The sequence below is a fragment of the Hippoglossus stenolepis genome, chromosome 5 (genome assembly GCF_022539355.2).
Source record: "Hippoglossus stenolepis isolate QCI-W04-F060 chromosome 5, HSTE1.2, whole genome shotgun sequence".
Lineage (NCBI taxonomy): Eukaryota > Metazoa > Chordata > Actinopteri > Pleuronectiformes > Pleuronectidae > Hippoglossus > Hippoglossus stenolepis.
Window position 1 is genome coordinate 9635955 of NC_061487.1, and position 13234 is coordinate 9649188.

General features: G+C 40.6%; 1 protein-coding gene across 2 annotated transcripts in view; it reads left to right on the forward strand.

Moving 5' to 3' along the window:
* The first annotated feature begins 1727 nt into the window (after positions 1-1727).
* Positions 1728-13234, forward strand: part of kcnq1.2 (potassium voltage-gated channel, KQT-like subfamily, member 1.2) — a 176158-nt gene continuing 164651 nt past the window's right edge. For both annotated transcript variants that reach the window (XM_035156458.2, XM_035156461.2), the window contains exons 1-2: positions 1728-1922; positions 4747-5362. In XM_035156458.2, coding sequence (XP_035012349.1) covers positions 4923-5362 — 440 coding nt within the window. In that variant the 5' untranslated portion in view covers positions 1728-1922; positions 4747-4922. The remainder of the gene's footprint in view (positions 1923-4746; positions 5363-13234) is intronic.

Below are 13234 nucleotides of genomic sequence, written 5' to 3' on the forward strand. Positions count from 1 at the left end.
TGTTGCCATTTTTCCAAATATAAAGATTCAAATGTTATCAAAATTTGTTGCAAAAATAATTTTCTGTTCCTTCATATTATAGATGAACTACTATAATAAAATTAACAGAGGGAGTCCTGTGAGTGGAGGTTAATCCAACCTCCTGATACATGATTGGATATCATTCAGGCTGAATACGTTAATCAAAAACATATAATAAAAAATATTTGTTGAAGAATGAATGGCAGCAATCCCTTATCACTCTGTATGTCCAGTGGTGAATTCTCTCCATCCACGTGTGACCAGCTTCTCTCTGCCCGCCAGCTGCTGAGGGTTAGACACATGTGGTGCGTTTGGGTACCCTCGTAAAATATCACTTTAACAATGCAAACAAACAGTGCCCTGTGGCGACAGCCTGCCACATGGAAACACACCCACAGTAATGTAACAGAGAGGTATAAGCAAGGTCTTGTTTTCAGTTGAAACCGGTTTGAACACAGTTGGAAGTTGACGTTTTTTGCGATGTTATTCTACTGATTGTTCACTACTCGAGTTCACTACATGAGGAGAAGCAGAGGGAATGTTGGACTTGTGGGTAGATATTTTAAAAAATGGCATGAACTGAGCCTATTGAATAAAAGAGAAGAGTCTGCATGTGGGGTAAGTTTGCATGGCCGAGAAGTTTGTCGTTTGTGTTTTTGTGTTGTGGTTGGCCAGCAGCCATCTTCTACAAAAACTTGCCAGCATGTTTTTAATAAGGGTAATAACTATTGTTTACTCTTGTCAAATACACTAATAGACACATATACAATTTTCTTTGGTTACACACCCATGCGGCCCTTGTTGTAATATTACACATGTTCAGACACAGTAAGAAGAAAAACAATGCCAAGGTGAACAGCTGGATTAACCTGTTCGGGGGCCCTGGGCCTTTGACCTTTAGCCTTTGACTTGGCTCCAGGTGTCTATCAATGACTAAACACAACTTTATTTCTAATATAATATAAGATCCAAAAGTTTTGTCACATATAATATATACTTTAATATAAAGTAATATCTGTCCTAAAATGCACACTCCCTGGATCCATAATAATTCTTTGATCTACCCAATATACTTTTTTTAATGACCAAATTTGTTTGCCTTTTTTTATGCAAAGTAAATATCCAATAACCTAAATAATTGGGATGTGGCATAGAAATAATTCCCATTTTTTATCACATTTCATTTATCATACATTATACATCATATTCAGAATGATAGACTGAATCAGAGTTAACGGTATGTGTACATATACAAGGAATTTGACTCCATCTTAGCAATGCTCTAACACATAGACATACAGGTGAACCCAAAAAAAGAGAGCAAATAACTAAAAGAAATAAATACAGGATATATATGCATACAGGTGATGGATATGAACATTTTATGATATAAATATCTACATATATATATAGACTATGTATATTATATTATTATCAGCTTGCAGCATTTGTATTGATTTATAAAATGCAGCAAGCAGTGTTCATCATAACGATGGCCTGTTGGAAGAAATATACACACATTGCGACATATCTTTAAATAACATTGAAATACAAATTATATCTATCCATCTATCCATCCGTCAATCCATCCATCCATCCATCCATCCATCCATCCATCCATCCATCCATCCACTTTTCCACGCGTCCTGAACGCATCACGTGTCCTGGCCCGGGCAGCGATGCTCCTCACAGACTCAGGATCTGCAGGCTGCTGCCACAGCTGCTCTCTCCACGTTACCTGTGTTTTCTAGCGCTGGGAGATAACGCAAGTTTATTTATGACTGTAAATGTTCTCATAGAAAGATAAGAAGTAAGAGGAACTTGTTGCCTGGCCTCAGGGATTATTGTACATTGTGTGTTTACCGCCGATGACAACTTGAGATGCGCATCTGGAGTTAAAGGTAAGATGTTTGACATTTGCGTTTGTTGTGTGATTCTCTGAGGTCTCCGCCTGGAACAGAAGCGCTTCATCGATGCAAATATTGACTCAACATTTGCTTGATGATGCAGCTTCATTAAACAGACTCTAACCTGGGCTTGCTTTTGGGTTTTGGGGGACTGATTTCACTCAGTTAAGTTCTGGAAAAAGAAGTCAGATGTTGTTAATTTATATAAAACCCAGATGCTGTCACGTAATTCGTGTGCCATGGTGCTGAGGAGGTCGGTTCAGTTGAACGGAAAGTCACACAATCCTGTAACCGTAGAGTCCTGCCCCCTGCAGTGCAGCAGCCTGTGCATGGGTGACACTTCATTGTGTGAGCAGCTTTACAGCTAGAAACTCTATCTTCAGGGAGACAGCGTTGCATGTGGCTGCTGTCATCAGTTTCCGCACAGCTGAGGACAGACACGAACGGGGGCGCCTGCTGCCTACAAGGAGTCCTCCTCTCTTGTCCCATGATGACCTTTTTCCCGATCCATTTAGGTGACATCCGGCCATCTTTCACATCCATCACTCTACCTGGCACAGGGAGCAACATGCTTACCATTGATACACTTATTAATAAAACATACTGTCAGTCCCAAAGGAATTAAGGAGGGTGAACCTGACATTTAAAACTGTCCTTCTGCCCAGACTAGTTTATATTACATAGACTATTTAAGGATGTGTTCCTGATTTGCACCATTTGCACAGTAAACTACCTGATTCTACTGTATTCTGTCTTAGGAGGTATATCTATAATAAGTGAACTAATCAGCTGAACTCACAGACAATCCTTTAATACTGTGCTTGACTTTATGCTCTGACTGTAAATAACAAAAACAACATCAACAACAATGACAATAACAACAACAATGATAATAATAATAATAAGTGAAACTAGAAGGGCACTAATTAACTTGCAGTCACCTTATGATTGAAATTTTCTACATCTGTATTTTTATTTGGAACTACACCAAATTGTGCACACTCATGAATATCCCACCCTACCCTAAACATGTCAGACTTTTTTAAAATCAAGATCCATGAATTTTCCCTCTGTGAAATCAATGTAAATGTTGAAAAACACAATGTTAAAGAGAGATAAAATCCTGGATCCACACCACAATTTAATGGGTTCCTGAGGATGGAAATCTATTCAGTAATTTTTGCGCAGTTATACTTACAATTACAGCAACAGGTTCACCAACAAACAAATGGGCAGGCATGAAAACATAACCTCCTGAGGTAATGAAAAGGGGTGAATAAAAGACAAACTCCAAAACATTTATTAATTTCATGTATGCAACTACCCATGGCTTTAATCCATCAAATTTGATGTACTTGATGAAGCTTCTGCCATGTCACATGTAGCTATTTGCTATAGGCTGGTAAACATATACTGGATTATATTTCTTTGAATATTGTCAGAGTGGCTGCTGTGCATTCGCTTTACCTTCCCTGGATGGGACTGACATCAGGCAGGTTTTGACATCCATCAGGGACGATGTAACAGGATGTAGCAATCCTCGGGTGGAAATGGACTTGTGTTGCTGACCTGTCGCTGCCACATTAACTCACGCATGATTCTGTTCTGGGAATATTATGTAGTTGTAGCTGTTTTTATTATGTTCACAGGTCACAGTGTAATAGCCCATACAATTTGCAGAAGTTCATAGACTGTCATTATGATTTCTTACTCACAAGGATATGGCAGATATAGCTTCAAAAACACACAGTGGTGCTGCACACACTAGAAGTAGGACTGTTACACAATGAAAAAGCCTTAATTGGCATCTGAGCGCAGAGAACAACAGGTCACTGATCCATGTAGAGGATCATTTCAAAAGTATAATGCTGAGGGAACCATCTTTAGTATTAGTCAGATTCTAATCTGGTGACAGTTGTGATGTAAGTTTTATTTTTTCTGCATTGTCCCAGATGTTTATGGACAAGCCGCAGAGTACAAATGTTTTCATTTTCTGCATTTACCTCGTTTAATAAAGAGTCAAACATTTCCAGTAACAGTGACTATGTCAAAACTTTCAATTTCTTTTTGCTTTGGAAATACTTTTTACTGTAAAAATAATCTTGAAAAAAAATGCAGTGTGAAAACACAACACAACTAGAATTGTAACCTGTCCCACAACAGTTTCATAATGAACCAACAATCTTTTTAAACTTCTCATAATAACCTAAAAGATCTCTAACATGGTGTTTTGCTCCATTTTTGAATTGCATACCTGAGTGCACTCCTATCTGTGCCGCTAGTTGCTGCATGCTCACTTACGGAATTGTTCATAAAGTTTTTACTGTCAGCGCAGACAGCTGAAGTTGTGCATGTACCTGCAACTGGCATGCAATGCAGTTCTCTCTCACACTTGAAAAAACTTGAAATTACTTGGAATCTATTGAACGTGAGAGCGATCTTTATACCGCAGCTACGACCATAGACTGAATTCATTCTGCGGAAAAAAACACTGCAAAGAAAGTAAAATATCTATTCCTGGATTCGCCCATTTATTTAGATCCGCTCCAAAAATGTAACGACAGCTTCCTTGGGCCATGTCCCACCCCTCCACAGAATTTTCATGGAAATGGGTTCAGGTGTTTTTGCTTAATCCTGCTAACTAGCAAACAAACAACAATGATGGAAACAAAACCTACTAGGTAATGATTTATATGGTGGTTCAGCAAACTTTGTGTCTACGTCGTGTGTTTTTTATAGCCAATGATAAATTGTCACTGTTAGATGGGGAGGCTTGTTGTCATTCTCGCCTTGACTCATTTCACCTCTTTCACGGCAGGTATGGACACACATGCAGCTCAGCAGTGAGAGCTCGTGTCTGCAGCGGGTAGCTGGCCATGCCGAGCTCGATGTCTAATCCTGCGGGGCTCTACCCTTCTTCCTAGGACCTTGGTCAGAACCTCCACAACCGCCCAGGACTCTCAAGCCTCCCTTGACCATCCCCAAACTGGCAACATGGGGGAAAGACGCGCGCACTCCTTCCACATGACATGCCACGTGCAGCGCGACTATGGCAGCAGGATGGGGACCTCCTTCATAAGTTGCAGTCCCAATGGATACGCCAGCAACAGCCTCAGCTTCGACCAGGAGATGGACGGTGACCTCACAGCCGAACAGGCTCCTGAACCTGGCAGAAGCCACTACTCTCCTGTTTCACTGGAACTGGACCCCACAGCGGTGAATAATGGAGCAGACACAAAGGACCCAGCGTTGCAGATGATACACGGCCTGCCCTCGACCACCTCTGTCCCACCACCTCTCCCTCGTTCGAGTTGGATGCGTCATCACCCAAAGGATTTCCAGAGCCCGTACATCAATACTAGCATGCAGGGGGATGTTTACAACTTCCTAGAGAGACCCGCTGGATTGAAATGCTTCCTCTACCACTTCCTTGTGTGAGTACCTGTCCGGTTCAGTGTATAATGATTTCAGTGCAGACTTCAGGTCAGTTTGGGAGCAGGGCAGAATTAGAGGACATGCTGACAGAGGGCCATGGAGGTTGACAAGATGGTGCTAAGAACATTGGGCTGAATTATAGTGAATACACACAATTAGGAGCGCTAAGGGAGACCAAATTAAAAAAGAAACAAAAAGCTTTTACGAGATCTGATGCATCCATGTGCAAACTGTAAGAAAATAAGTAAATCTAATCCCGACGGTTTAACTTTCATATCAGCGCTAAAAGCTGTTAAAAATTCAGCAAAAACACAAGTTGAGTATCTGTGTCAGGGGACACGGGCCTGTGCGGTGTCTCTTCCTCAGCTCCAGAACCCTCTCTCGTTAATTACATCTAGTGCCGCTCCCTCCAGTATTAGGTTCTGGTTCCCACTAACCAAAGGAGAGGTGTGGGTGGCGGCCGTCTGCCCTTGTTTTAGCCCAACAGAAGCAGGTCAGTGTGATCTGGTCAACCACACCTCTGGCCCTGATGAGCTCCGTTTCCTCTCTGGTCCTCCTTACTGTCAATAAATCAGCCGCCTCATGCATGAAACATGGGGCTGCCTTCTCAATGCTGCTAACCTGACCCGCCCAGCAGCACACTGACCCCCAGTTAAGACATAACCCACATCAATCATGTTATTAACCGCCTCTTAAGAACACGGTCTCTTCTTTGTTGGCGTTCAAATGTTTGGACCGTGTTACAGCATGGTGTTATGATGGGGAAAAACTGTGCTGCAGTATAATATAGTATATATTGAATTTTATTGCAGTAGAAACCAAGTAATTTATACAGCATGTTTCATTTTACTTCATTCAAATATTCTGGAAAATGAATTAGTAAGATATGTCTATAGTACATATAGCTGAAATAATAAACACTAATTAATGGTTAAAACTTAAAGATTATATCCTACCAGTTTATTCATGGGTAGCGATTTCTTAATATCTAAGTAATATATTTGAAATCAAAGGTAAATAGAAACCTTTATACTACCCTGTGCTAGTGTAGCTTTTCAGTCAAATGGGTTTAGCACATTGAATATCAAAGATATGAACATTTTTATCATAGTAAATTCATACAGACATCACTGTCTGGGACAATAAAATGATGATGGAAAGATTAACATATTTAATTTATGGGAAAAACAATTGTCCTGCAATAAGTGCATTATATCACTTGATTGTAGCTTTAGTTTTTTTTTTTTTTTTAAACGTCACGGCAGAGAATACCCCTGAACATGTGACTAAAGCATCTTTTATGATCTCTGAAGTGTCCCACAGTTTAGACCCAGATGTCATAGTAAGCCGTCAGCACATGGATTTAGACCAGATTAGATGAAAATATGAATGATAATAATAGAAGTTCATTCGAAAGGCCTCCGCTGAACTCTGTTTGCATTCAGCTGAATCACACGTTGAGTCAAAGCAGATTTGTTGCGTTTCAATTTGTAGATTGTGACAGAATGAATACGACAAAAGTCTGTGTTTTAAGGAATTATTTAGCTGTGCTTCGCCCCTGCAGCCACAGTGGACTATAGCTCCACATTCGCCTGTGTAGTTTGGTTAAAATATAATATGGTGTAAAGTCGGTGAATTTAAGAATCCAGTGCAAATCAAACAGCAGCAGAGTCCGATAAATAATGTATGGTGCTGTAAATAATCACAATACACATGATAATTCTGTTTGGCCTGCTGTGCAAAACAATCGGTATGTCTTCATCAAGCTCTGAAGGGTCCAGTTCCTCCCAAATCCCCCATCATAGAAACACACTGATCCCCCTCCAGTGCTTTGGCTCAGTTGCATTCATCTCATTTAATGAATTAAATACGTCAGCCATTAAAAGTAACAGATACGGCCCACATGTTTCAGCCGAGTCTGTTAGACGTTTTGCATGAAGAGCTGCAGAATGAGTGTCTCTCATTAAAATCCTACCTTTGACAGTCACAGGTGAATGGAAACAGAGATTGTGTTTTTGGGCCTCACATTGCTGATCTAATCTGTCGCAGCAGTAATTGAGGCTCTAATGTTCTCCCATCACAGAGGAGGGAGAACCCGAGCCTTTCCTTCATTTAATATTAAACCCCTCTGACGGATCCCCGCTGACACTCCTTTAAGTAACTCTTACTTGTCGATTGCTGGTGGCCATCTCTCTTTCCCTGGCCTCTTTAGAGATTGGCAGGGGAGAAGGGACGGATAAAGGCAGCACTCATGACAGCCTTAATTGGCCTGCTCTGTATTAGGCTAGGGTGACATACGCACGCACACAGATGCACGTATGCACACACACACACACACACACACACACACACACACACACACACACACACACACACACACACACACACACACACACACACACACACACACACACACACACACACACACACACACAGGTCTTGCATTTATTTCCTGGTGACCCTAACCCCTAAACCTTAATTTACCCTACCCTGACATTACCCTAACCATAACCCTTAAACTAACCTTAATCTACTCTTAACCCTACCTGTGGCCTAAACCTATAACCTTAACCACTGATTTGAAAAAAAACAGCTTTTTTCGCTGTAACGAATGCAAACACGGTTGCAGGTATAGTAGGTATAGTTTTATATTATTGAGTTATCTTCAAGGAACATTCTCCATCCTATAAAAACACTGGATGGTTGTTAAAAAAAAAAAATATATATATATATTAAGTGTCATATCTGTCTAACCCATGAGTAGACAGACAGAAGCACAAACATTCAAGCACATACCACACTAATGACGACAGAGTTAAACAGAGTGGATAGAAATCCCTTGGCCTCGGTACAGCATACGTGGACATGTGTCCGAAAAGGGTCTTATGCAATGGCTCGCAGACTCACCAGCACACAGACAACCTGGGGCCATGATCGCCTTCACGTTTGGGCCGCTCCCTCTGAGTCTTTCACATAACCGAAGGGAATAAACATTTGTGTCCTAATGATTCCTAAACACCCTTCCCATAGTTCATGCAGATTTTGAGGACTCCAAAATGAAATGCCAGTAGGAAAGTCACCAGTCATGTAGCCTATATATTTACAGACTTGTTTAACCAACTGTGAGGCCTCCGTGTATAATGATTTAGAGTTAATGAGCTTTACATGTTAAAAATATATTTATAATTTTTTTTAAATTCATAAGCAGATTATTTTCTCTCAGTCATAAATGTCTGTTTACAATGCTCATCTAACGTTCTAAATCCAAGCAGATGATTTCACATGTCAAGTTTTATCCAACCTACTGTCTTAACCTTAAAGATATTCAGTGTAATATGATCTTTTTGTTTGAGAAGATGAAAAAAGCATTTTATTTTAGGCTTCATCTGAAATTATATTTAATTGGAATCCTTTCTGACATGTCTAATTGACATACCAGCAAGTCAGTTTTAAACAAGTTGACCCACCTGAGCCTCTTGTCAGCTGATACTCATTCTATTGGTATGATCGGTGGTGGCAATAAAGGGCGATCAGATGATTCAAATCATGAAGAAATGCTTTTCTACCTGGAAGGTTTTATTATGTCGTATGGCGCACGAGTCCATGTGAACTGAAAAAAAAGGAAAAAATGGCTGATACGTGATTCCCTATTGTAATTGTTTACTTTGCAATGGTGTATAAATGAAGCTTAGGGAATTATGATCTGACAGCTGCATGTTACTGATGCTGTGAATGTGACATACATCTGCTGAAGTCAGTGGCTCTGAATGACACTGCTGCTGTTGTCTGATACCTCCCCCAGCCTTTTCTCTTTACATTCATCATGCCCTTTGACCTGTAAGAAGATTTACATTTATTTTCCAAGTATTTTCTGGACAAGATCATAGCTTAGCCAGGATGGAATATTTACGTTTGCGGCCGGTGGCTGATGTGGTGTAATCCAGGCTAAGCTCCTCTGTACATGGGATGTGGACGGGGGGTCGGGAAAGAGCGAGCACGGATGTCCAGGGCAATTTGCATGGGTTATTATTGAAGTTTCTGCTTGTTAAAGTTTTTCATGTGACGTCCAGGGAGCAGCCTCAGAATGGAGACGTTTTAGCCCCATTTACAAATATGTAAACATAAACATAAACACAAAACACAAAACACAAAACACAAAACACATTTATTATGGAAGCACACATACAGACAGTATAGCAGTGGTACCAATTGCTTTATTGCCAGCATTTTATTTGTAAATGTATTACATAATTTTCAATAGAGTGTTGACAAGTAAGCTGCAGGACATTAAAAATGTGGGAATATGTTTCAGTGTTTTAATAAGATTAAAAAAAAACAACTGTCGAAAAAAGATTGGCTGGGATACCGGGCGGAGCCTTTGCTGAGGGCGGGGCTTTGATCAGGTGTTTGCGTAAAAAACAACATGGCTGCCACTATAGTGTCAGTGAATGTTTCTAGGTGAGAAGAAAGTGAGTTATAAGGGTGAAGGTTAGTAGATGTGAGATCTGACACTGAAAACTAAAAAATATAATTTGTGCAGCTTATTTTTAACTATGCAACCTTTGGGTTTAATTCTGTGGTAATAGTGGCCATTTTATACAAGAAAATTGCTATTTAGCATGATCACCACTTTTTCCTTAGTGATTAGCATGTCTTGTGAGGCCGGGTTGTTTTGGATGTAAATATGATGTTGGATCATCATCATCGTTTGAAGGAGGAGACAGTAGAGAGGCTTTTCAGGTTTCAGAGAGTTGTTTGTCACACTGTGCTACATAGTTCTTGTTCTGTGGGGGTCAGTGTTAGATGTGTGGGTCCAGGTAAAGAGGGTCGGGAGGTGGTCATGGGTCGGTGGAATGGTCCAACTCAATAAAACACTTGATCTGATGCGCTGGTTGACTCGCTACATTTTAAAAGAAAGGCCGAACACAAATGTAGGAATTTGATACTACTTACTGTATTCAATGTTTGTTAGAGTTTGTAGTGGATGGATCTACAAATGTACACTTTATAGGCTGGTACCAAATGTGGTTCAGCTTAAGCAGGTACAGTGTGAATGTGTGACATGTTGAATGAGCGGACTGTTCGATCTTTGCACGGATTAAGTTATGAAACAGTCAAAAGCAGTAAATAGTTTTAGAAGTTGGTCAAATGTAGTTTTTTGTTTGTCATTTGCACGTCTGGAAGGAGACGATCACTGGTATTAAAACGGCTGCTAAAGAAACAACCACAAACGTCAGGGAAAGACGTATGTCGATTGCACGATCCACGTCATCCAAACATGCCATTTTCAGTGTGTTTACATGCCACTGTTTCTCATAGCAGACATCCTTTTGGAATCTGTAACAGGCTGAAAGCAGAAGGGGAGCAGAGTGCTGCCTGCAATAGGCACTCAATTGCGTAGACCTGCAGTCTACATCCCGTAAGTCGGACAAGTATTTAGGTGGTGTTTTCTAAGCTTATATTGCCTTAGTTTCAGTCGATGGAGTTTGGTGTGGCTCTGCGCTGCACTTGGAGCTTGTTGGATCTGCAGTCAGTAATACTCACTAAAGCCCCCAGCTGTTTTATTTTAATCAGATCTCAGAGGTTTTGGCCTGGCTAAATAAGGTTTGGCTAATGGTTGTGAGTGACACAGTCCTGTCTGTCAGACACCTCCCCGGGTGTCAATGCAGAGCGCTTTAGAATATGACATTAGGCAAATGCTAAATCACTCCATCCAGCTATGATCTGTACACAGCCTGACTAAACTGTATGATTTATAATGTTTTGTTGAATCTCAATCTTGTTTTTATGTGTCAAGGGATATTAGTGTCAAACCTATTCGTCTAACCTTCTAATTCACGGAACATGAAACCTGGCCACTTTGGTAATTTACACCAACCACTACTACCATCGAATCGAGATAACGACTTAACTTCACTTGTTTCTTATGATATATTTGACCTAGTGACCTCAATGCTTGCTTTTCGTCCTTTAATGACATTTAGGCCATTTAGATTTTAACTAGAGAATATACTAAAGTCATGTTGCCCCAATGAGCTACATGAAATACAGAACTGGCTGCAGCCTTGTGCTGGATGACCTATCCTGTTATTCTGACCTTTAGCCCACTGTTGGTACAGTATTTCTAGGATATTGCAGTACAATGTTATCCATTCAAAACCAAACAAATGCCATAGTCCCATTTACTGAAGGGAACACAGATTACTGGACCTTGTCAATGACCTACATGGCCATGACATCATATTTATGCTGATCCTAATAGGATGATCTCATTTCAACACAAGGGAAATGGGTTTTGAGTGGACTTTACCTGCCCTCGACTGTCTGCTCTCTTTCTTCCCAAGAGACTGTTAATGCCACTGCCTGAAAGCAGAGTAACAACAAATTAGAAGAATGTACTACAGATCAGATCAGTAAATTATACAATGGCCAATATTACCACAGAAAAATACATGTCACATTGACACAGATATATAGTCATGGTGGTGCGGTGGTCCGTGCTGTTGCCTCACAGCAAGTAGGTTTCAGGTTCAAATTCAGATTTGGCTCTCCCCGTGTTTGCATGGGTTTTCTCCAGGTACTCCAGTATCCTCCCACAGTCCATTTGAGGTTAGGTACATTAGAAACTCTAATTTGGTTGTAGGTGGGAATGTGAGTGTAAATGGTTGTTTGTTTCTTTATCTTGTCCCTGCGACCGGGCGACCTGTCAAGAGTGTACCCCGCCTCTCACCCAATGTCACCTGGGATTGCCCCCCCGTGACCTGTGTCCCTTAAGAGGATATATATAGAATATAGAAAATGGATGGATGGATGGATGGATAGATGGATTTTCCGTCACTTTGTGATCTGACCCGGTTTGTTTGCATCATATCTGCTATTCTTTTAGACTTGAGAATGTCATTTTTTTATTTTTTTATTTTCATGAAGAATTGCAATGCAATTGAGTTTCGAGAGCTGCTGGAATTATCCTTAATTTCTTCAGTCTTTATTTTTCACATCTGAACTATATTAAATTTTGTTGTAATTGAATAGGCTGTAACTGTTCCTGTTCCTCTTTGACTTCACATGGTGTCCTGGTCTGGCTTTTAGTCAACAGTGTACACTCTGCAGAGCTTGGATTGGCTTTAAAGGTTCAGTGTGTAGAATTTAGTGACATCTAGTGGTGGAGTTGGATGTTGCAGCTAAATACCCCTCACCTCACCCTCCCCTTCCAAACATGAAAGAGAACTTGTGGAAACCTTCAGTTGTCATACAAATTCAAAAGGTGTTAGTTTGTCCAGTCTGGGCTACTGTAAAAAACATGGCGGCCTCCGTGGAGAGGACCCACTCCAGATGTTAATATAAAGTATTTAAATATAAAGGACCCATTCTAGGGTAAAGAAAAAAATAATTTCAATGAAAAACAGTAGTGAAAACATCACTAGGATTACTTTATATTCAATTTGTGCCAATGGATTTGTTTCACCTAAATCTTACACACTGTACCTTTAAGCCTACTTTTGAGTAGACATACACATCTCAAATCCTTCAGTCCCATGTGGCGAGGACACTACACAGAGGACGTGTCAAGCTGTGGAATCTCATTGGCTACCTCCAAGTATCAATCCAACATCCCAATATGTGACTGGTTGATTTCCAAGCTGAAGGCTCAACCATAGCCAGTGCCAGACATGCTGCTGTCCACTAATGCAGAGCAAAGAGAGGAGCAAACCCAGATAGCCCCCTCACTCACTCACTACCACCCTGGGTTGAGTCTGTGCCTCACTCTGGTAAATAAAATGGAAAGTTCATGACACTGTACTGAATCGCAGGGAATGATGTCACCTCAGCTCACCCTCCTGTTAATGACTGGCTTCCTTATAGGTCCAGAA